Source organism: Kogia breviceps, chromosome 12, assembly GCF_026419965.1.
Source record: "Kogia breviceps isolate mKogBre1 chromosome 12, mKogBre1 haplotype 1, whole genome shotgun sequence".
Lineage (NCBI taxonomy): Eukaryota > Metazoa > Chordata > Mammalia > Artiodactyla > Physeteridae > Kogia > Kogia breviceps.
Window position 1 is genome coordinate 52,835,117 of NC_081321.1, and position 23,055 is coordinate 52,858,171.

The window sequence follows — 23,055 nt, forward strand, 5'->3', positions numbered from 1 at the left end:
CACACAGGCTTTCTCTAGTTGTAGCGAGCAGGGGCTACTCTTCGTTTCGGTGTTGTGGCTACTCTTCATTGTGGTGTGGTGGCTTCTCTTGTTGCGGAGCATGGGTTGTAGTTGCACGGGCTTCGGTAGTTGCAGCATGTGGGCTCAGTAGTTGTGGCTCATGGGCTCTAGAGCATAGGCTCAGTAGTTGTGGTGCATGGGCTTAGTTGCTCCATGGCATGTTGGATCTTCCCCAACCAGGGATCGAACCCATGGCCCCTGCATTGGCAGGGAGATTCTTAACGACTGCACCACCAGGGAAAGTCCTAGTCCAGGGTTAATATAAGATGAAGTTTATTCCCAGGCCTCTGATGTTCATTAAAGATGTAATCACAGAGGACAGTGTCAAATTTTTGGTTTTAGTTTTGGTTTTGAAAGGGGTATGGGGATAGGCATGATCAGGACATGCAAAACGAAAAGGAAATCAGTCTCTTTTCCAGTTAAGAAGGAAACAAACTTCAAAACTCTCAACTACTTTAGTCCTGAAGCTTAATCAGATTTACCTTGGTTTTATATGTCAAGTCCACAACCTACACTATCATTGGAACTCCTCATCTTGTTATATTGAACATATTTATTAAAAAATGATTTTGTGGTCTAATCTGTCACAGATGCATAGCTTTCAGAATCTTGAATTTCAGCCCCTGCAGTTACTTTTTGATGTCTAATTTTTGCAGTTTGGATTTTTAAGCTTATGTGATAAGGACTGGCTTGATTCTGAATCAGGTTGAGATAGAGTTGAGGGGGTAAAAAGCAAATGGGTTGGAAGGCAAGTAGTCACCTGAAGGAATGTCATTTATCTCTATCAACCATCTCACATAAAGCCAGGGACTCTGGTGGTAGGATTGTGGAGCCTTTGATGAATTTTTCTCTTCCTAGTACCACTCATTAAAGCTGCATTGATAAAAGCATGCCATCCGTAGTGTACAGACTTGTCTCTTCTGTCCTTGAACATATAGCGTGAAAACAAATGGATGAGATTACATGTCATTGGGCATATGAATTTTACTTTCCCAGCTTTTTCCTATCCTGTCTGAATTTGTTCCTGGTCATATTCATACAGTAAATCTATTTTGTTAGAAACTTAAGGAGAAAGGAAATAATAAAGACATAGCCCCCTCATAAATCATGAGTTTATTTCAAATAGTGTGATAAGCTATTCTTACCCCCTCTCCTAACCTAACCTCCCCCGTTGCTTGTATCAGTTTCTCTTAATTGTGATTGCTCTTAAATTGAGGTCTCACTGCTCACTACTTGTCAGGGTGCTTAGACATTGCAGTAGTCTCCACTCTGGTTTCCTTTCATATGGTCAGAATAATATTCCTGATGCACAGTTCTATTTTACTTTTCTTCTCTTAAATGTTCAGAATGAAGTCAAACTCTTTGTCTTGGTATCTAGAGCTCTCTAGCCATTGATTCCAAACTGCTTTTCTAGTAGTTTGCTGAGTCAAAGTAGGCTCTGGTTATGTAAGAAATATAACCAAAGCTTTTATTCCTTCAGGCCCATGCTGTTCCTTCTGCCTGGAATGCTGGTCAATTCTGTTCTTTCTGTGAAGCCCGATTCAGATATTCCCTCTTCCATAAATGGATCTTCCCTCCCCTCCATCTTCTGTATTTACATTGTACCTTGTTTGCAACTATAATATAACGTTTAGTATGTTTTTTGCCCTTGAAAACAGGAACCATCTTGTTCCCTGGGTGTCTCGCTTTGCTGAGAACTGTTCTTAACTGGTAGTAGATGCTCATTAAATGTTTGTTTCACTTTAATGATTCATAAATTTATACAGGGCCACTTTGGGACCTAGGAGGGGTTGAGGGTTAATTTAATTGAAGTGTCACTACTCATTCCCTTATTATGTGGTCGAGGCAGGTTAAAACAAAACATGAAGAAAACAGTCTCATAAAAATACACATGAGCGTGCATTGTATAGAGGGGGATTGGGAGCATTGTTTTGGTGGCTGGGGGAGTTTGTTGTATATAAGACCTTTTCTAGCACTAACCTTAGTGCCAGTTTCCCAATCATCCTCAAGAAGGTAAAATATTTAGAGTGATAGTTTAGATTCTTAGGTTAAGATTTCTTTAAAATATGGTAGCCATTGGTTAAATATGAATTTGTCTTTCAGATTATGTATCTTCTATGGTTTTTAAATTCATTCACTGTTTTTCTTTTCGAATAAAAATTACTAATTGCTGCATTTTTCCCCCCGGAATCGGATATTTTATAATAATTTCTTTTAAATTTAGGAAAGTGAGAAAAATCTTATGATGAACACTTTATACAAGCTTCATGATCGATTGGCACAGCTTGCAGGTAATTGTTTTAACATTCATAGTCTCCAAAATTGTTTTAAAAATTAATTTGCATATATAGCATGCAGTATCAGTAGAAATGGTTTTTCCCAAGTTCAGTGTTGTTATGTTACATTGTGGGCTGTTTTCTCTTTAGAAGTTTTTAGTCCTTATATGGAATGGGTTTTTATCTGTATACATACGTTTAATCATGGCCTTTTTCCTGCCTGCCATATGTATAGAGTGAAATATAGATATATACTCTATGGTAAAAGTCATCACATTTTTTTATTGCATTGATAATAACAAAATTCTGAAAGCTTATATATCAGATTGGGTAAGCAGCGGATTAACTAAAATCCTTGATTAAATATAAAAGTGCAGATTTTCCTTTGGTGATTGTATAGGTGTCATTTCCTTGGATAAAGTAAATATATTACAGAATTTTTTTCTCCTGATACATCACATTTTCCTCATATTCTGGTCTTAGTAAGACTTTGAGTGTTCTCAGGTATACAACATATCTGCAATTAGAATAATATAGGTGAATTGGCATGAAGCTCAGCATCTATAAAAGCTGTAGTAGCACCTTATCTGTTTATTACCTTTTAACTTTTTTCAGTTATTTCACATATAATCTGAAAGAAGAGACTTTGGATTCTCTTCATATAAACAGTTACAAGAAAAGAAAAATGTAGTGTTCCAAACTTTTGTTTGTAGCAGATCCTTTTGTAGAAATTAAATCATTGGTAGAAACCTTGTAGGTGAATGTGGAACTTCTCTGGTCGAATGGAAGCATTGAGAATCCTGACAGTTCCCCATCCTCTCACCAATCTTTGTTTTTGTTTTTTTGGGGGGTCCTTAATTCTGGTCAGTTTTTTTTTGGCTAATAATTGTGTGTATATCACTAAAAGTCTTCTTTGCGTTGACTGACAGACTGTTATATACATATGCTGCAAACTAATGACATTTATTTGGTATGCTGTAGCACCCAGAAATGAAGTATATAATCTACATGGAATTCCTCATGTTGCTGCTACAAGCTTCTATAGTTGTTTCTATAGCAGTGTTTTATGAAGTGTGTTAGATTGGCATAATCTGGGGTGCTTTTAAAGATATAGATTCCTTCCTCTACAGCAGGGGTCTGCAAACTTTTTTCTGTGAAGGAGCCAGATAGTAGATTTTTTAGGCTTTGTGGGCTAGACTGTCTCTGTCACAACTACTCATTTCTGCTGTTAGAGCCTGAAAGCAGCCATAGATAATATATGAATGAGCGTGGCTGTGTTGCAATAAAACTTCATTTATAAAAACCGGTGGTAGGCCAGATTTGGTCTGTGGGTTTGCCAACCTCTGCTGTAGATCTGTGGAATCAGAATCTCTGAGGATGGATTATAAAGTTTGAAGACTTAAATGTTCATTTAATAGGTATTTCTACCTGTTTTACAACCATGATTATTAAAATCTGGCTACTTGAACAAAACGATAAATAGGAACGTGGTTGCTTTTATGATAGAAAAATTTGCCAAGGATTCTACTTTAATTATTATACTTTTATGTTAAATTTTTTTTTTTTAAGTACTTGAAAGAAACAAATAGGAGAAACTTAAAATTGAAGTTCAATGTAAGGATATATGATCTCTAATAACCACAGATAGCCTGAAAAAGAAAAAAAGGCTTTGGATTCTTTTATAAATAGTTACAAGAAAAGGAAAATGTAGTTTTCCAAACTTTTGTATGTAGTACACGTATTTGTAGAAACCAGATTGTAGGTAGAAGCTTCTGATTTCCTTATTGATTTGTGTTATAATAATTTTTTAAATTATGCATACTCCTTGCTAAAGATAGGCTTAGTAATAATCCGAAAATGCACATTTTAATTAAAACTTGCTTGAACTCTTGAATTATTAGCTTTAGTTAATAGATGTATGAGTTAGCACAATGAATTTTCCCCCTTGAAAAATAATACATCTATAGAGGGCTTTCTTTGTGCCAAGATCTATGGATAGGCATCACCATGACATGGTTCCTACCCCTGGCTAACAATTTCATTGGGAATGTAAGAGGAATGTATGTTTCTATCTAGACTGAAATACATTTAAAGGTTGTGGTTGATATAAAAATATTTGTTTATATTGCCTATTGGAATTTATTTCTAGAAAATATAAATGAGTGTTTATCTTCTTTCTTTACTGATTATAATAATATAATCTATAATTGTGTAATTTGTAAAACTAGTTTGATTAATCATATTTGTTTTCTTCTGTTTAACATAGTACTGATTCAAAATTAATAATATGCTAATCTTTCCAGGAGATCATGAATGTGGCAGTTCTAGTCAGAGAACACTTTCTGTCCAAGAGGCAGCTGCATATTTGAAAGTAAGCAGTGAAATTAGAATTTTAATAGCTCTATTCTTAAAGTTTATGTAAATCATCACAACTTATATCTACAGTACCATGCATTTGATTACTTTAATTGTACTGTTACAAGCTTGGGCCTGCTGTTTGGTGTAATGTGAGCAGATAGAGAAAGCAAAATTACTCAACATTTTTTGTTTTAGTTTGTTTTAGAACATTCTCTGTGAGAGAATGCACATTAGTTTGGAAAGTGTGCAAACACCATTGGTGAGAGAGAAATTGAGATAAGTAATTAGCATACAAGAAAGCAAGTAAGCATCTAACCATTGTCATTTATTTCAATTCTTCTGCCCCAGGATAATTTTATTTCAGGGTTCTAAGAGAACTTGCAAGATGTATTTTCTATACCACTGTAAGTAATCTAGGAAATCCTAGATAAAAGGAAAGGTACTAGAAGGTTAAGATGGACAGGTGTCACTCTGATTTCCAAAAAGACGATAGTGGATTTTGAAAACCATATTGGGGAGCTTGATGTTAATCCAGTTCCATAAAGATAATTCCATAAAGATGTGAGTACTTACAGATGGAAATGCTGATCCCTAGAAGTTGGCATCCATTCATCGTGAACAAGTCATGTCATACAAACTTCATTTCCCCCCTTTTTGTGGTTAAAAAACACATAATATGAGATCTACCCTAAAGTGTACAGTATTATTAACTATATATGCATCATTGTGCAGCAGATCTCTCAAACTTTTTCATCTTGCATTACTGAATCTCTGTACGCATTGCACAGCAACTCCCCCTTTCCTCCTCCTCCCAGCCCCTGCCCACCACCATGACACTTTCTGCTTCTGTGAGTTTGACTATGGTACATACCTTGTAAAAATGGAATCATGCAGTATTTGTCCTTCTGTGACTGGTTAATGTCCCTTAGCACATTGCCCTCAAGGTTCATCCATGTTGTACTATATGACAGGATTTCCTTCCTTTTTTTAAGGCTGAATAATATTCCATTGTATATACCCCACATTTTATTTATCCATTGATATGCTGGTGAATATTTAGGTGTTTCCACTTATTGGCTATTGTGAATAATACTGCAGTGAACATAGGAGTGCAAATATCTCTTAGATCCTCTTTTCAATTCTTTTGATAAATACCCAGAAGTGAGATTGCTGGAACATACAATAGTTCTATTTTTAGTAATTTGATGAACTTCCATACTGGTCTCCATAATGGCCGCACCATTTTACATTCCCACCAGCATTTACAAGGGTTCCCTTTTCTCCGTATCCTTGAAAACTCTTTTGTTTTCTTTTGGTTCTGGTTTGTTTTTTAATAATGGCCATGCTAACAGGTGTAAGGTGATATCTCACAGTGGTTTTGATTTGCATTTCTCTGATGATTAGTGATGTCAACCATCTTTTCATATACCTATTGGACATTTGTATGTTTTTTTTGGAGAAATGTTTTTTCAGGTCCCTTACCCATTTTAAAATCAGGTTATCTGATTTTTTTTTGTTATTGACTTGTAGGAGTTCCTTATTTACTTTTAGATGTTAACCCTTATCAGATATTTGGTTTGCAAATATTTTCTCCTATTCCACAGATCCCCTTTTTATTCTGTTGATTGTTTCCTTTGCTATGCAGAAGCTTTTTAGTTTGATGTAGTCTCACTTGTCTCTTTTGCTTATGTTGCCTGTGCTTTTGGTGTCATATCCAGAAAATCATTGCCAGGTCATATTTAAAAAATCATTGCTAAGACCAGTATCATGAAGCTTTTCCCCTGTATTTTCTTCTAAGAGTTTTATAGTTTCATGTCCTGTTTAAGTCTCAATCCATTTTGAGTTGATTTTTGTGTAGTGTAAGATAAGGCTTCAATTTCATTCATTTGCATGTGGAAATCCAGTTTTCTCAACACCATTTGTTGAAGAAACTATCCTTTTCCCATTATGTGTTCTTAGCACACTTGTTGAAGATCAATTGACCACATATGTGAGACTTTCTCTGTTTTCTTCCATTGTTCTGTGTGTCTCTCTTTAATCAGTACTGTACTGTTTTTTTTTTTTTTTTTTTGCGGTACGCGGGCCTCTCACTGCTGTGGCCTCTCCCGTTGCGGAGCACAGGCTCCGGATGCGCAGGCTCAGCGGCCACGGCTCACGGGCCCAGCCACTCCGCGGCATGTGGCATCTTCCCGAACCGGGGCACGAACCCGTGTCCCCTGCGTCGGCAGGTGGACTCTCAAACACTGCGCCACCAGGGAAGCCCAGTACCGTACTGTTTTGATTACTGTACCTTTGTGACGATATGTTTTGAAGTCAAGAGGTATGGGGCCTCTAGCTTTGTTCTTCTTGCTTAAAATTGTTTTGGCTATTCAGGATCCTTTGTGGTTCCATATGAATTTTAGAATTGAGCTTTCTGTTTCTCAAAAAAAGTGCTACTGAGATTTTGATGGGAATTGCATTGAATCTGTAGATTGCTTTGGGTAGTATGGACATTTTAACAATATTAAGTCTTCCAATCATGAACACAGGATGCCTTTTCACTTATTTGTGTCTTGAATTTCTTTAAGCAGTGCTTTGTAGTTTTCAATATATAAGTCTATCACATTCTTGGTAATGTTTATTCCTAAGTATTTTATTCTTTTTGATGCTATTGTAAATGACATTTTCTTAATATTCTGATTGTTCATTTTTGTGTATAGAAATGCAACTTCTTATTTTATATTAATTTTTTTATCCTGCAACTTTGCTGAATTGCTTAAATTGTAATGGGTTTTTTTTGTGGAGTTTGTAGTCTTCTAGGTATAAGATCGTGTTTCTGCAAACAGATAATTTTACTTCCTCCTTTCCAATTTGTATGCGTTTTCTTTTCTCACCTAATTGCTCTAGCTAGGATTTCTAGTACTATATTGAATAGAAATGGTAACAATGGACATCTTTGCCTTATTCCTAGTCTCCAAGGAAAAACTTGCAGTTTTTCACAGTTAAGTATATACTAGACATTGGCTTTTCATATGTGGCCTTTATTATTTTGAGGTAATTTGCTTCTGTTCCTGATCTGTCAAGTGTTTTTAATAATTTAAGGTGTTGAATTTTGTCAAATGCTTTTTCTGTATTTATTGAAATGATCACTTGATTTTAAATTTTTTGTTCTTTTAATGTGGTGTATCACATTGATTGGCTTTTTTATGTTGGACCATCCTTGCATTCTTGGAATAAATCCCACTTGGTCATGGTGTCTGATCCTTTTAATGTATTGTTAAAACTGTTGAACTCAGTTTGCTAATATTTTGTTGAGGATTTGCATCATCAGGGATATTGGTCTGTATTTCCTTTCTGGTAGTGTCTTTGTTCAGCTTTGGTGTCAAAGTAATGCTGGCCTCATAAAATGAGTGTGGAAGTGTTCCCTCCTCTTAAAATTTTTTAGAAGAATTTGAGAAGCATAATTGTTAATTCTTTTTAAAATTTTTAGTAGCATCCTCCAGTGAAACCACTGAATCCTAGATTTTCTTTGTTGGAAGGTTTTTGATTACTGATTCAGTTTCTGTACTAGTTATAGGTCTGTTCAGATTTTCTATATCTTCATTATTTAGTCTTGATAGGTTATATGTTTCTAGGAATTTATCCTTTTTTTTCTAGGTTATCCAGTTATGATCCTTTGTATTTCTCTGACATCAATTTTAATACCTCCTCCTTCATTTCTGATTTTGTTTGAGGCTTCTCTCTCATTTTATTAACTAAGGGTTTGTCAATTTTGCTGATCCTTCCTAAAAACCACCTCTTTGTTTTGTTGATTTTTTTCTATTTTATTTCTGCTCTAATCCTTATCATTTCCTTCTATTAACTTTGGGTTTAATTTATTCTTATTTTTCTAGTTCTTTGAGGTGTAAAGATGGGTGGTTTATTTGAGAGTCTCTTCTTTTTTAATGTAGGCATTTACCACTGAAATTCCCTGTGAGAACTGCCCTTGCTGTATCCCATAAGAAGCTGTTAGACTTCTTGAATCTGAATGTCCATTTCTTTCCCCAGATTTGGGAGTTTTGGGTCATTATTTCTTCAGATAAGCTTTCTGCTCCTTTCACTTCTCTCCCTCTGGGACTTCCATAATGCAGGTATTGATCTAACTGATAATGTCCCTTAAGTTCCTTAAGCCTTTCTTCATTCTTTTTCATTCTCTTTTCTTTTTGTTCCTCTGGATAATTTCAAACGACTTATCTTTGAGTTCCTTGATTCTTTGTTCTGCTTGATTTAAGACTGCTTTTGAACCCATCTTGTGTATTTTTCAATTCAGGTATTGTATTCTTCAGCTTCAAAATTCCTGTTTGGTTCTTTTTAGTGTTTTCTCTTTATTGTTATTCTCATTTTATTTATGCACTGTTTTCCTGAGCTTGTTGAACATCTTTATGACAGTTATTTTTAGATTTTTATCAGGTAATTCATATAGCTCAGTTTCTTTAGGGTCAGTTCCTGGAGATTTATTTTGTTCTTTTAGTTGGGCCATGTTTCCTTGTTTCCTTTGTGTGCCTTGTTACCTTGTGTTGGGATCTAGTATTTGAAAACACAGCCACATCTCCCAGTCTTTACAGACTGCCTTCATGCAGGGGAAGACCTTTACCACTGATCTCAGATAGAGATTCTGGAGTCCCCTCAAACCTATTTTTTGGATGCATCTTTTCTGGACTTGTGGGTGTTTATTCCCAACTAGAGAGATTTTGCAGGTTTCTTTTTATAGGAGCTTGTAATCTCTTGCTCCCTCTGGTGTCTGTTTGCTATACTGCGGGTTCTCCGGAACAGCAGGAAACTGACCAGGTCTTTTTTATTTTCAGCAACCCCCAGGCATCTAGACTATGTCACATCTCAGTGCTCTGAAATAGGTGATACAGAAACCAGTCCCTTGGGAAGCTCCCTGAGAAACTGAAACATTGGACACATGTTCCAACTCTTTCCCTCCTCTGGGAGAAACCAGGAGTTGGGGGTTCTCTGCCACTTATTCTGCACTGAGCTGCAGGGAGGGGCAGTGGCAAGTGAGTGTGTATTAGATCATTGCCTTTGTTCTTGGCAGACCCCACCTGGTGCCCTTACCTATTAGTGCTAAGATTCAAGCAAGACAGAAGCCAGTCCCTCTGGTGGCCCCTGAAAAGTCTGAACATTGGGCATATGTTCCAGTCTTCTCTTTCCCTCCTCAAGGATAAGCCAGGAGTTGGGAATTTTCTCCAGATCACATTATGGTATGCCAGGGGAAGGGGCTCTGGTGAGTGAGTGTTATGAATTTTCCTACTTTCATGCAGCTAGTTTTGCATATGCTTGGGGTGCAGGAGGCTCTTCTTAACCGGTTTCTAGATTTCTTACAAAGGGAACTGGTCTGCGTATTGTTGACTTTGTGTCTCTGTGTGGGAAGGAGGGTCTGGGGGCTTCCTATTCTGTCATCTTGCTGACGTCACTCCCTCTTTTTTTAAATTTAGAATGTAGTATAGTTCTAAGGCTTTCAGCGAGGTTTTAGTGACAATCTGCCATGATATGCTCGTTTAAAAAGAGAAATATGAACTCAGTTTTTAACTTAATTCATAACTTATATGTAGATACTTAAAATATGTTGAGACAGTATAATATGATGGAGATTTGATGTTGATTCCAATTCTAGCACTGGCACATAGAAGCCGTGTGTCTTGCTAAAGTCCCTTCACGTTTCTGTACCTGTATCTCAGTGTGAAAATGGGACTGTTCTTACTAATGCCTGTCAGAGTTGTTGGGAGACTTGTGAGAATATAAAGTACCTAGGTCAGTGTCTGATGATTATAACTTCCAATAAATTTTACTTCTTTTTTTGTGTGTTTCCTAACTAATTAAACCAGTGTCAATCTGAAGAGAGTTTTCTAATAACATGATGCAGAATTTGTCTCTCAACCTTGTTCTTTTCTTCATTTTCAGTTTTGACCTAGATGAGAACATTGATGACAGGCAAATTTGTGGATAGTGTAATAGTTAATAGATTGGATACCTAAAGGATTAGGATCCAAAAAGGTCTAAATAAGGAGGGCTTACGATTATGGGACATTGTCTTAAGGGATGGAAAAATTGCTAGATGGATTATGGGGGTGGGGGCAAAGAAGGGATTGGATTGAGTAGGCTAAAGGGAACATAGATTCAAATATTCCAGGAAAGGGGCATAGCATGTGGGAATCCAAAGCCAGCAAGCCATTCATTATGATTTGAAAGCGTTTTTACTTTTAGCAGTGGGAAAAACTGATCCCAACCAGTGATTCCCTCCTGCTTTCTCTTCTTTTTTTCCCCCAGTTGAATCTCTCAGAGAGGTAATGGCACAGATATCAGATATCTATTATCATTGGTCATAAATTCCTGGAGCAGGATTAATTTACATTTCAGACAAACCTCAAGACTCTTAGAGTCTACTGAATTGTATTTGAAGGAAGGACTAAAGGGTTGGATGGGATAGGGCTTGGGTACAGGATAGGGCTTGATCAGTAGTTAAGCTGGAGCTGAAGAAGAGTTGGGTTGGTGTGGAAGGATGATTAACTGCCACTCTTTCCCACTCTTTCCCCAGCCATTTGATTGGATAAGGTAAAAAGAAGGACACAGAACCAGGGTTGGGACAAGTTGGAGTCTAAGCCAGGCAGCAGTAGGGTATGAGATTAGTTCGATTAAAGACTGGCAGCAAAGGAGTTAATGGATACACCCATGCATGAGTTAGTTGGGAACTGCCTGTATTGAGTTTAAAATAAAAAGTGATGTTAACGAATTCTGGTCTTAAAAGATTTTAATATCTTTTCTCTGGGACTATTTTATGTTTCAGATTGAGTTTTGCCCTTTTTAAAAAAATTCAGTAGAATTTCTAATGTATATTTTTATAAGAGATTTTGGATTAATTTCTTAATTAGTTAAGTGAAGTTATTTTATGTAGGTAATATCCTTCTTATACATTTAGGGGTGTGTGTGTATATGTGTGTGTATGTGTGTGTGTGTTTGTTAGTGTTAACCTTTTCTTTTTGGAGTTCCCATTTTTAGCTTTTCAAATGCTGTGAAATCTGGTATGGCTTGTTACCACCAAAGATGCAGTTTGGACTGCTACTGAAAGGAAAAAAAGCATTAAACAGGGTTTTTTCCAAAAAAATACAGTTTAGATAAAAGCTTTTAGGTGCTGTTTTTAATAATGCTTATTTTTTTCAGTATAACATTAATCCATGCTTATGATTTAACTCATACAGAGAATAAAAGGAAAATTGCATTTCAAATTCACAACCTAAGGTTAGCCACTCATTTTGGTCTATGTTTCTCTAGTCTTATTTTTTATTTTTTTTTGCGGTACATGGGCCTCCCACTGCCGCGGCCCCTCCCGTTGCAGAGCACAGGCTCTGGACGCGCAGGCGCAGCGGCCATGGCTCACGGGCCCAGCCGCTCCGCGGCATGTGGGATCTTCCCGGACCGGGGCATGAACCCGTGTCCCCTGCATCGGCAGGCGGACTCTCAACCACTGCGCCACCAGGGAAGCCCTAGTTTTATATTTTTTTCCCCCAAATTAGTATCACTATAAATATTATAAAAGTCATATTGTAAATATTCACATATTTTTTCCTTAAAGTTGTTAGTGTTTTCCCATGTCATTTTTCAGGTTTTTAAAAATTGTTTCTTTTTATCACTGGATAATATTTCTTTACATGATTGTATTGTACTGGTTTGTGTTTTTTTTGGTATTATGAAAGCACCTTAATTTTTGCATTATAGTACTTGATTTTGTGATCATTTCCTTAGGAAATAGTCCTGGAAATGAAATTACTTGTTCAAAGAACTTTTGTTAATGCTTTTGATATATGTTGCCAAATTACTTTCTAATTTTTAATGATAATTTTAGCACAATCTTCAAAAATTGATGTTTTGTTTTATCCAAGTTCTAGAGTAAGTATGGAAGAACCCCACTACGAAGCTGGTATCAAATAATGATGACCATATATATATTGTAGGCTTTCTGCTTGTGGAGAGGGATCTATTGTACCTTTTATGTATTTGTACTATGGTTTCACCTGCAACACAGTTAAGTTTTTGCATTCAGGAGTAAATGAGCCAGAGAATATGTAGCACTCCTACAGTATAAGCTAATTTTTCCCCCAACTTCTAGTGCATTTTAAGCACAGTATTAGTAAATGTTTGATGGAGTAAAATGAGTGAATAAGCCTCAGTAAAAATGTTTAAAATTTTTCTTCAATTTGATTCTTTACATTCTATTTTTATTTTATTGCTCCCACCTTCTCCTTCAAAGGAAATTTAAATAAATGTGACAATTAATTTAAATAACTTAAACACTTTTTCTTATTTCTCCAGTGTTTTTCTTGAACTTTTTATTCATCATTTTTGAGATTGAAAGCTTGTTTTGAAGAGGTCCCTCTGGTGGAACATTTAGGAAATACATGGCACTATATTTTCATGAAAAGACATAGGTTGCTTTTTAAGTTAAATGGTGGGAGCTTTGTATGATAACTTAACAATAGAATGATGTAATGGATGATGTAATGGATGACCATTTCCTAGGTCACTTTCAAGACCTGTTTAATTTTTAACCCAATATGTTTAAGGTTTGTGAAGAATATAATAGGAAAGAAGATAGCTGCAAATGTGCCAAACTATGGACTGGATAGATTTTTTATGAACTAGCTTGGAATGCTAATCACTGTTAATAAAATTGTGTCTTTGTGGAAAAAAAATAAGTATTCTAAGAAATGGAGTGAGGGATACATTTCTTAATAATTATAATATTTCAAGTATAATTTATCTTAGTACTTTCTGTATGTTACCTTTGATTTCACAATGATCCGGAAAGGTAGGGGTGGTATCAGACCCACTTTATTAAGAAACTAAAGCTCAGAGAGGTTTAATAACTAGGTCATCCAGCTAGTAAGTGATGGAACTGTGAATAGAATCAAAATATTTGCTGTGTTCACTGTATATTGTTCTGCCTCTTAGATGGAAGGCCTGGGTTTATAGCCCCTACCCTCATCTACTGAGTGGTCAAGGGACTGCCCCTGAGTAGGTTTTAGAATCTGAAGAATTGATCAAAGTATATGCATCTGCATAAATGACTTATTTTCTCTTATTTCCGCTTAAAGTTATACACATAGCTATTCAGTAGTGGAGTTATGATCTGATTCCAGGCCTCTTTGATTCTAAGGACCATGTTCTTTCCATTATTCTTGGAGGTGAAAGATCAAGTTTCCACTGAATCTTCAAGAATTAAATCATACTCACTATTGATTTCCGTGTGTCGTATTTTACTTAATTTAAAGGTAGCATCTAATGTATGGCATATATCATCTCACAATTAAGCAGAATATTCACTAACTAGAAAGCCACATAGCTATTATTACCATGTAAATTATCCATTTGTGAACTATATCCAATAGATTTTTAATCTTTGCTTGACTTCTCCCTGTACCAGTATCATTTTCCCTCCTTACAAATGTTTTGTTGCTTTATTTAATGAACGGAATCTTTTACATGAAACAGTATTATTTTTGTACTTTGTAATCCAAGTTCGAAGCAAATGATACAGGTTTTAAAATACACATTTTTGGCTAGTTTTTTGAAAATAAGTAAATTTGTAATTGGGAATCATGGGTGTGTGTGTATGTGTACACATATAGTGTATTAAAATAGACTTGTTAAAGATTTGGGAAAACATGCTTTGAATTTAGAAAGATTTCTGTGAAGCAGTCAGCAGTGTGTTAGCAGAACTATTGCCTATAAGTAACTATAACTATTGCCTATAAGTAACTAGTAATAAGCAATTATGTTAATAGTAGACCTGCTTTAAAAATTAAAAACTTAGTTTTCTCCTGAGTTTTGTCATCAGTTATTAGAAAATGGGCGTTTTATGATACAGGAGTGCCTTACCTCGAGGGCTGGCAAACTGCAGCCTGTGAGCCATTTTTTGGTATGGCCTACTAGCTGTGTTTTTACAACGTTTTTAAAGGTCGCTTAAAAAAGTGACAGAGACCAGAAGTGTATACCGCTGCAAAATTTACTCTCTGGCCCTTTACAAAAAAGTTGGCCTACCCTTGCCTTACAGCTTTCCAGGTAGCTCCAAAAAGTGAACAGTAAAACACTTCAGACTCTTAAAATCAGGTAGATGCTGTGTATGCTACAGTGTTAGCATGAGCTATTTAATTAGCATAAGCCAGAAAAAAATTCAACTTCTATGTCTATAAAAATTCCATTTTATGATACTGTAGAATTCTAAGTACTATGTAGAATACTTGTGGAAGTAATAGCTTATTTAAGAACTCAACACTCTTTTAATCTTTAATGAAGTTTTAAATAAATTACATTTGTTTTTTGAAAATCTGTATTCATAAAGGAACATTCCATGGTTCTGTTGTATTCCAGGTAGTCATTGGATATCCAGGGGTATTAACATAGGAAAGGAAAACAGAAAATGGGAAATATAACGACAGATGCCCTTTTCTATCCTTAGTATTTTATAACTCGAAGTGTTAAGCTCTTTGTTCCTCCACATACTTAACTTATTAGAGTAGGTGTCTTGTTAATTTGAACCATTATGTGCATTTTTAAGGATAATTAATGAAGGTAGTAATTTTGTTTATAATGTTTTTAGCTTCCTAAAATTTTTATATTTAAATTATATAACTAGTAAACTTGGAAATTTCTTAGTTTTTACATTGTTTGACGTATGTTTATAGTCTAGCCTTCTAAGTTCTGTGTAATAATGCAAACATGTCATAATATTCTGCATACTGTATTAATACAAACTGAAGAGCATATATGTAAATACAGGTTAAATACAATGTATGTATTTCATTGATTTTTAAAAAATATCCACGTCTTTCAAGGGTGCTATCATGTCTTTGTCTTTGAAGGATAAAGTCTTTGAAAGAAACTAAATGAGTACAAAATCATTTTTAAAAACCAATACATTACAAAGAGGAATCAACACAAGGTCTTCAACTCACATATTAATAATCCATATTAATATTGCTTTATGGATTTTCAAAATCCTGTATAACTTGTGCTTTATCTAATCCTGATCCATGCAGGGTTACCAGAAGTATGTTCTGTTGGTGTTCCTTTATCAAAGCTTGAATCTGCTCTAATTTTAGAGTATGTGAATGTGCATTCTGTTTGATTTTTAGTTACATGCAAAGTGATTTCTAATTTTATAACAATTAAAACAGTAATTGCCTGAAATTGTTTTGTATCATCGCATAACATCTTAGGGCAATATTAAACAAAATTCACTTTTGCTTCGTTATTTTCTAGTTCTTACTCAAATGAGTATATATCTTTTATAGTTATAAATAAGCTAAATGTTGCGTTTTACTTTTTAAAGCATATAGCTATTTAGCTCTCATCATGATCATTTCTAAATTCATAATATCCCACTGAAGTGATCTCACATATAAACCATTTCTCAATAATTAAATACTAACATTGGCTACAATTTTTTGATATTTATAAATATTGCCAAAATTATCACACTTAAAAAAATAACAGATAGCCTATAGTTATCTTCAGCATCTGAAAATCCTGGTAGTAGTTACACATAAGTAATGATGCCTAGCAAGATTAGTTCTGCTTCATAAAATTCTTTACTATACTTTCAAATTTGATATATTAAAATAACTGCCAGTTTCATATTAGGAAGTAAACTGATCAAATGAGAACCTTGTAATTTCCAAAGCTGTTGAAGAATATGTTGTTAAAATTCAATAGCTATTACTTAAACATTTTTAAGGAATTTAAAAAAGTGATTTCTTATTTCTACTTTTAGAAATTCATTTTTTGCACTTCCAAAAGCACATGAAGACATACTTTTTGAATAGAATGCAAGCTCCATGAACACAGGGAATTTCGGCTTTTTGTTTAGCGCTACATCTCTAGGTCCTAGAACAGTACCTGGCACATAGTGAGCCCTTGATAAATATTTTGAATGAAAGAATTTTCAAGGATGTTTATTTACAGTATTATTTGGTATACTAAAATTGGAAACACTTCATGTTCATTAATAAGGGGGTGATTAGTGTAAAATAACCACACAATGGAATATTATCTTGCTGGAAAATATTGAGGTTGTTCCATGTGTACTGACACTGACATTCATGCCACCCCATTCTGTGAAAAAAGCAAGTAGAAAAACAGTATGTGTAATATAATACCACTCTTGTTTTTAATATTTTGATTTAAAAAATACATAATCCACTTATGCTCAGCAATTCTTAAACTTTTTGTACTTCTAAAATTACTGATGATTCTAAATGACATCTGTTTGTGGGCTAGATATGTATTTATATTTAGATATATATTTGCCATGTTAAAGTTAAGACAACATTTAAAAATTTACTTATTCATTTAAAATAAGAATAATGAATTTATTATGTTAACATAAATACTGTATTTTTATGAGAAAAACTATATTTTCCAAAATAAAAACATTTAGTGAGAAGTGGCATTGTTTTGTATTTTGGCAAATCTCTTTAATGTCTATCTTAATTAAAAATAACCGACTTCTCATATCTGCTTCTTCATTTAATCCATCGTGATGCTGTTTTGGTTGAAGTACCTCAAGAAAATCTAGCCTCACACAGATATGTAGTCAAAACAGGGAAAAGTATTTTAATTCTCTATTCCAATAATTGTAGATATTCTTCAATACCAAAACTCTACAAGTAGTAGTTCCTTAAGATTAGCGGCAATGTAGAATTTAAAACTATGTCAACGAACTTTTCGTACTCATACTTTTCATACTAAAGCCCTTTGGTCTGTTTTGCAGTTAGAATGGATCTTTTACCCATGCAAGATTTTATAGCTTATGATTGTGCATTTGGAAAATATTGGTTCACTGGTTATGCAGATCTTCCAAATGTTAACACATTTTATTATGCCATGCTCAAAAGCCACATTTGTTAATATCACAGCATAGTCTCATTGGAAAGGTTTTCAAGTATTGTGAAGTTGTTAGGCTCATAGTAATGGATGAACATTTTTTGAAATTCTACTTTTCACTTGAAAGCTTGAATTTTATCATTGGTAACACAATCAGTTGTTTTTCTGGAGTTGATGGGCTTAACTTCATTCACTTGTTGAGAAAATGGCTGTTAAACATCCAAGTCTGAATAATTTGTCATTTGTTCATCTACAGATAGTGTTCCATTAAAAAAGGGGGGGACTAATTTACTCTTAATCACAATGATACTTGAAAAAAATTTTTTTTTTAATCTGTAAATTAAAAAATGAAAAGAAAACATAGCAAAATGTTCAGTGGTTATCTTAGGGTGGTGGGGAAATGGTGACTTTTTTCTTTTTTCTCCTTTCATTTTTCTGTAATGAATAATACATTTTTATTATGTTATATAGTTTAAAGTGTTATATAAAGTATGTTATTTATAGGACAGCTTACACATAACAAGTGGATGTGAATTATAAAGAATAGTTAGTTATTTTCTCTATTTTTCTTATTAGGATTTAGGTCCTGAATATGAAGATATATTTAACATCTCATTGCAGTGGATTTTTGAAAATGGAAAAGATGTTGGAATAAGGTAAAGGGTTTGGTTTCCACTTTGTCCATTTTGTAGTCTAAGAAGTGATTTTGACTCTAAACTCTCCCTTAATTATTTTTAAATAGGTGTGTTGGTTATGGCCCTGAGGAAGAATTGACAGATATAGATGATGTACAGTTTTTACAATCCACAAGACCACAGATGTCCTTCTGGTGTCGTTTTCGACGTGCTTTTATTACTGTCACCCACAGGTTATTGTTGTTATGCTTAGGTAAGTTGTGAGGATGAGGAAGCAGATACATTGTAGTCTAGAATTTTTGTGTCTGTATTTCACCAAATGCGAGGATTGAGAATATACTTCTGTGATAGTTGTCATTATAAATCACATCCAGAAGTCTTCAGTAAGGTATAATAATATTGAGGGTTTCTATAATGTCCGTAACAATCTAAGGGCTTAGAAAACAGTGCTGTGAGGAGAGGTGGGAATCAAACTTTGTCATGCGAATGTCACAGAAAAAGCAAATTTAGTGCATAGATAGAAATCTACTTTAGGAAATAGAACAGGAAGATACAAAAATTAAGCTTATTTTTAAAATACTATATTAGAAATTAGTTTCATTAAAATTACTTTTAATTTAAAAAATACCATTAAATGAATTAAAATTTTTATTCAGATTCCTAGATTTTATGTGACTATTTTGATTCTTAATAGGAATTTAGGAGATACTCATTTTTTTTCTTTTTTCTGCCCAAGTCCTGTAAAAATAATTCAGGTTACTTAAAGTTAGAGGTAGTCTGTTTACAGTCTCATAAGACTCACTTTTCTCGTAGCTTAATGCTGAAAGAAAAAAGTTTGTGAAACATAGTTATGTTACTTTGTTTTAAAAATAATAATAAAATTTAAATGTTCAGTTGTCAGCGTAATGAAGAAATGTTTTTTCTGGAGATATTAAGTGACACTCTGGGAAATGTTTAATATTAAATTTTTCTATGTAATTTGATCATGTAGCTAATTCAGACCACTGTCTTGAAGACTTATTCCATTATCCCATTATGTCAGTTAAAATAGTCACTGTAGAAACTGTCAAAATGGCTTTTTTTTGCTTTATTTTGTTAATACCACATTTAACAACTGACAAAATAACTTCAAGTTGCAGTGAATATTATTGAATGCCATTGACCACAGTTTTAAAAACACAATATATAAATATTGCAGGTGTAGTGATGGTTTGCGTTGTTCTGCGTTACATGAAATATCGCTGGACAAAAGAGGAAGAAGAAACAAGGCAGATGTATGATATGGTGGTAAAGATTATAGGTATAGTATTCGTAAAAATCTAAACTACTTCTAGAATAGTCATTATGTGATAAACTACATGATGTCCAGTGATTGCTTCATTTGTAAATTTGTTTGATTTACTTTCAGATGTTTTACGAAGTCATAATGAAGCTTGCCAGGAAAATAAAGATTTACAGCCTTACATGCCTATTCCCCATGTGCGAAATTCCTTAATACAGCCTCATGACAGGTGTGTGTTCAACACATTATGAGTTGAAGTAAATCAGAATGTTGGTATCTTCTACAGTCATGAAAATTACACTGAGAGTTGTGACCCTTCTCAACTAGATCTGTTTTATTGTACAGGCTTTATTTTTGTACTTTAAACTCTTTTTTGAATTTTCATCTATTATCTTCCTGATTTTGAGTGGCATAATAGACAACTGGATTTCAAAATACACACTTTTTGTGTGTGTGTGTGTGGTACGCGAGCCTCTCACCGTTGTGGCCTCTCCCGTTGCAGAGCACAGGCTCCAGACACACAGGCCCAGCGGCCATGGCTCATGGGCCTATCCGCTCCGCGGCATGTGGGATCCTCCCAGACCAGGGCACGAACCCGCGTCCCCTGCATCGGCAGGCGGACTCTCAACCACTGCGCCACCAGGGAAGCCCCAAAATATACACTTTTGATTCTTTGTTGTCAGTCTCTACCTTATTTCCTTTAATTCTGTCTTGATAAGGAAACAGAGACAGAGTAGCCAGAGATGTTTTATTAATAATGTTTTAGAATACTTCCTTTTGTTGTTAATGAAGCTTTTTAAATAAAAGAATTAAGCAATAACTTCTTGAAAATAAAAGATGATGTCACAGTCTAAAGCAACATTCTTACCCTAGCAACACATCAGAATCACTGGTGAAGCTTTTGGACGGGGCAGGGTGTGGGGGAATACCAGTGCATTGTTCCAAATATAGTCGATCTGAGGTGAGGTTCAGTCATCTAAATCTTTTTGGAAAAAACTCCTCCATAAGCAGTGATAAGAACAGCCTGCGTTAAGAGTAACCACTACCTTCAATGACTAATATTTGAAAAAGATGACAAGCCAAGATGATAGTAAAGTTGTCATTTTCCTTCAAATGATAGGAGAAAAATGAAGAAAGTCTGGGATAGAGCTGTTGACTTCCTTGCTGCTAATGAGTCTAGAGTTCGCACGGAAACACGAAGAATAGGTGGTGCAGATTTTCTAGTTTGGCGGTGGATCCAGCCTTCTGCATCCTGTGACAAAATATTAGTAATACCTTCTAAAGTGTGGCAAGGTCAAGGTATGTATTTTTAAACAAAAAAATATATAAATGTAATTTTTTCAAATGCAAAAGTCTTATGTGTTTAAAGTAAAATAGTACAACTGAAAGATGTATGAAGGCAGAGCTCCGTTCCAGTTCCATCCCATAGAAGGAATCAGTGTTAGCTTCTTACATGTCCTCCCACTTTTCTACTTGCTAATATAAACAACATGGTTTGTCTTTGCTGTGATAGAATTCTAGATACATTACGTTGATTTTTTTTCCTCTTTCACTTACCGAAGCAATTTAGTATATTAAAGATCTAACTGCATTCTTTTTCCCTGATTTTTTGTGCAAATAAGACACATGTAATTTGTTTTGTATTTAAAACATGTGTAAGTGGAATCATAACTTTTAACTGCTCTTTTTTCAATTTTTGCTTGCCTTTCTCTTTTTCATTAAGAGTCTTCCACCTGTATATCCCATGCCAAGTAGCTTTTGTGGGTATCGTTCCCTATTTTTCTTAATGCTTGCATAGTTGCAAAAACAGGTATTTATAAGTTTATAAGAGGGTTTGGTGTTTGGTTGCCTTACGTACCCAAAGTGATAACTGTTACCTCATTTGAATTTTTTGTATCTTAATGGTTATTTGCAAAAAGAAATCTCATGGCTAGTTTAATTTGTATTTCAGAACTAGTAATGAGTTGAGTTTCTTTTAATCTTGTTGGAGAAAAAGCATATTTATCAATGCTTGCTAAACATAGACTATATGGGAAAGGTAGGTTAATTGTTTTGAAATTGAAATAAAATAAAATCCAATCTCTTCCTGATTTTCTGTAATTGATTTTCACTTTCAGAGAGCTTGAGTAATCGTTTATATAATCGTGGCATAAAAATAAAGTTTTTATGTTGCCAAAATGACACTAAACCATAAACTATTTGCTTTAGGGTACATGCGGAAGGGTCCTATGAAACCATAGGCTGTCAGTGAGATCTGATTACCTTAGTGCCTTATAATGATGCATGTGGAGTCTCAACCTAATTTCATCATAGAGCTGACTATTGGTGCTCATGTATGCATCTGAAGTTCTAGGCCATTGTTATTGTTCATATGAATTTTTTTTATCGTTATAGTTATCTTATTTTAAAACAAGATATTTAAAATAAGTGAGATTTTCAAGATGAATCCAAAGGCAATTTTCAACTAGATAATCCATGTTCTTAAAAATTAGTAGTGGTATGATTTATTTAAGTGTGTTAAATTGGACATTTTATAAATCTCTAGGATTTAAAACCTCAGACTATTATTTTCACTTTATCATTATCTTTAGCTAGGAAAAGACTGTGCAAAAATGATAAAATACAACTTTAGGTCAGTTATAGTAGTAGGTAAAACTCAACCTGAATTAATACAATATTTTAAAAATCTCCAGCTACTTTTTTAAAACATATTTTTTAGAAGTTTTATTTTTTTAATTAATTTATTTATTCATTCATTTATTTTCGGCTGTGTTGGGTCTTCATTGCTGCATGCGGGCTTTCTGTAGTTGTGTCAAGAGGGGGCTACTCTTCATTGTGATGCACGGGCTTCTCATCGCAGTGGCTTCTCTTGTTGCGGAGCAGGGGCTCTAGGTGTGTGGGTTTCAGTAGTTGTAGCACATGGGCTCAATAGTTGTGGCTCACGGGCTCTAGAGAGCAGGCCCAGTAGCTGTGGTGCACGGGCTTAGTTGCTCTGTGGCATGTGGGATCTTCCCGGATCAGGGCTCGAACCCGTGTCCCCTGCGTTGGCAGGCGGATCTTCAACCACTGTGCCACCAGGGAAGCCCTCCAGCTACTTTTTATGAATTAAGTGTTTTATCCAGGTTTCAGTGTATTAAATGTTTGGAAACTATATGCCAAGTACTGAGCTACCTTAATTTGCATATTTCTAAATGCGCCATGTAAAGAATTGTAAATTTAATCTCTCTTTTCTTGACAGTCTTTGATAAACAGTTACAGTGATTAGGGGTTCCTGGACCTAGAAGGGAATTGAGAGTAAAGTAAAACACCTGCTACTTAGCAAATAGAAAAAAGGGTGTAATGGCTGAGATAATTTTAGCCTGAAGGCAGAAAATCCTGAGATAGAACACTTGGTAACTATTTACTTGAAGTATACCAATTCAGTTTTTGAATGGTTGTGGTGATAAAATGGAAGTCTTTAGATTTATAGCAAGAAAGCTCTTTTAAAAATTTCATCATAAGAAGAATTGTTACAAAAAGCTGATAATGAGAAGTTGTTGGA

At 34.6% G+C, this 23,055-nt stretch overlaps 1 protein-coding gene across 2 annotated transcripts in view; it reads left to right on the forward strand.

Annotated features, from left to right (window-relative positions):
• Positions 1–23,055, forward strand: part of LEMD3 (LEM domain containing 3) — a 68,118-nt gene that overhangs the window by 35,540 nt on the left and 9,523 nt on the right. Inside the window, exons 3-9 of one of the 2 annotated variants that reach the window (XM_059080338.2) lie at positions 2,285–2,351; positions 4,640–4,707; positions 18,174–18,253; positions 18,340–18,485; positions 19,431–19,532; positions 19,641–19,743; positions 20,635–20,813. In XM_059080338.2, coding sequence (XP_058936321.1) covers positions 2,285–2,351; positions 4,640–4,707; positions 18,174–18,253; positions 18,340–18,485; positions 19,431–19,532; positions 19,641–19,743; positions 20,635–20,813 — 745 coding nt within the window. The remainder of the gene's footprint in view (positions 1–2,284; positions 2,352–4,639; positions 4,708–18,173; positions 18,254–18,339; positions 18,486–19,430; positions 19,533–19,640; positions 19,744–20,634; positions 20,814–23,055) is intronic. The other variant, XM_067009690.1, reaches the window with a different exon arrangement.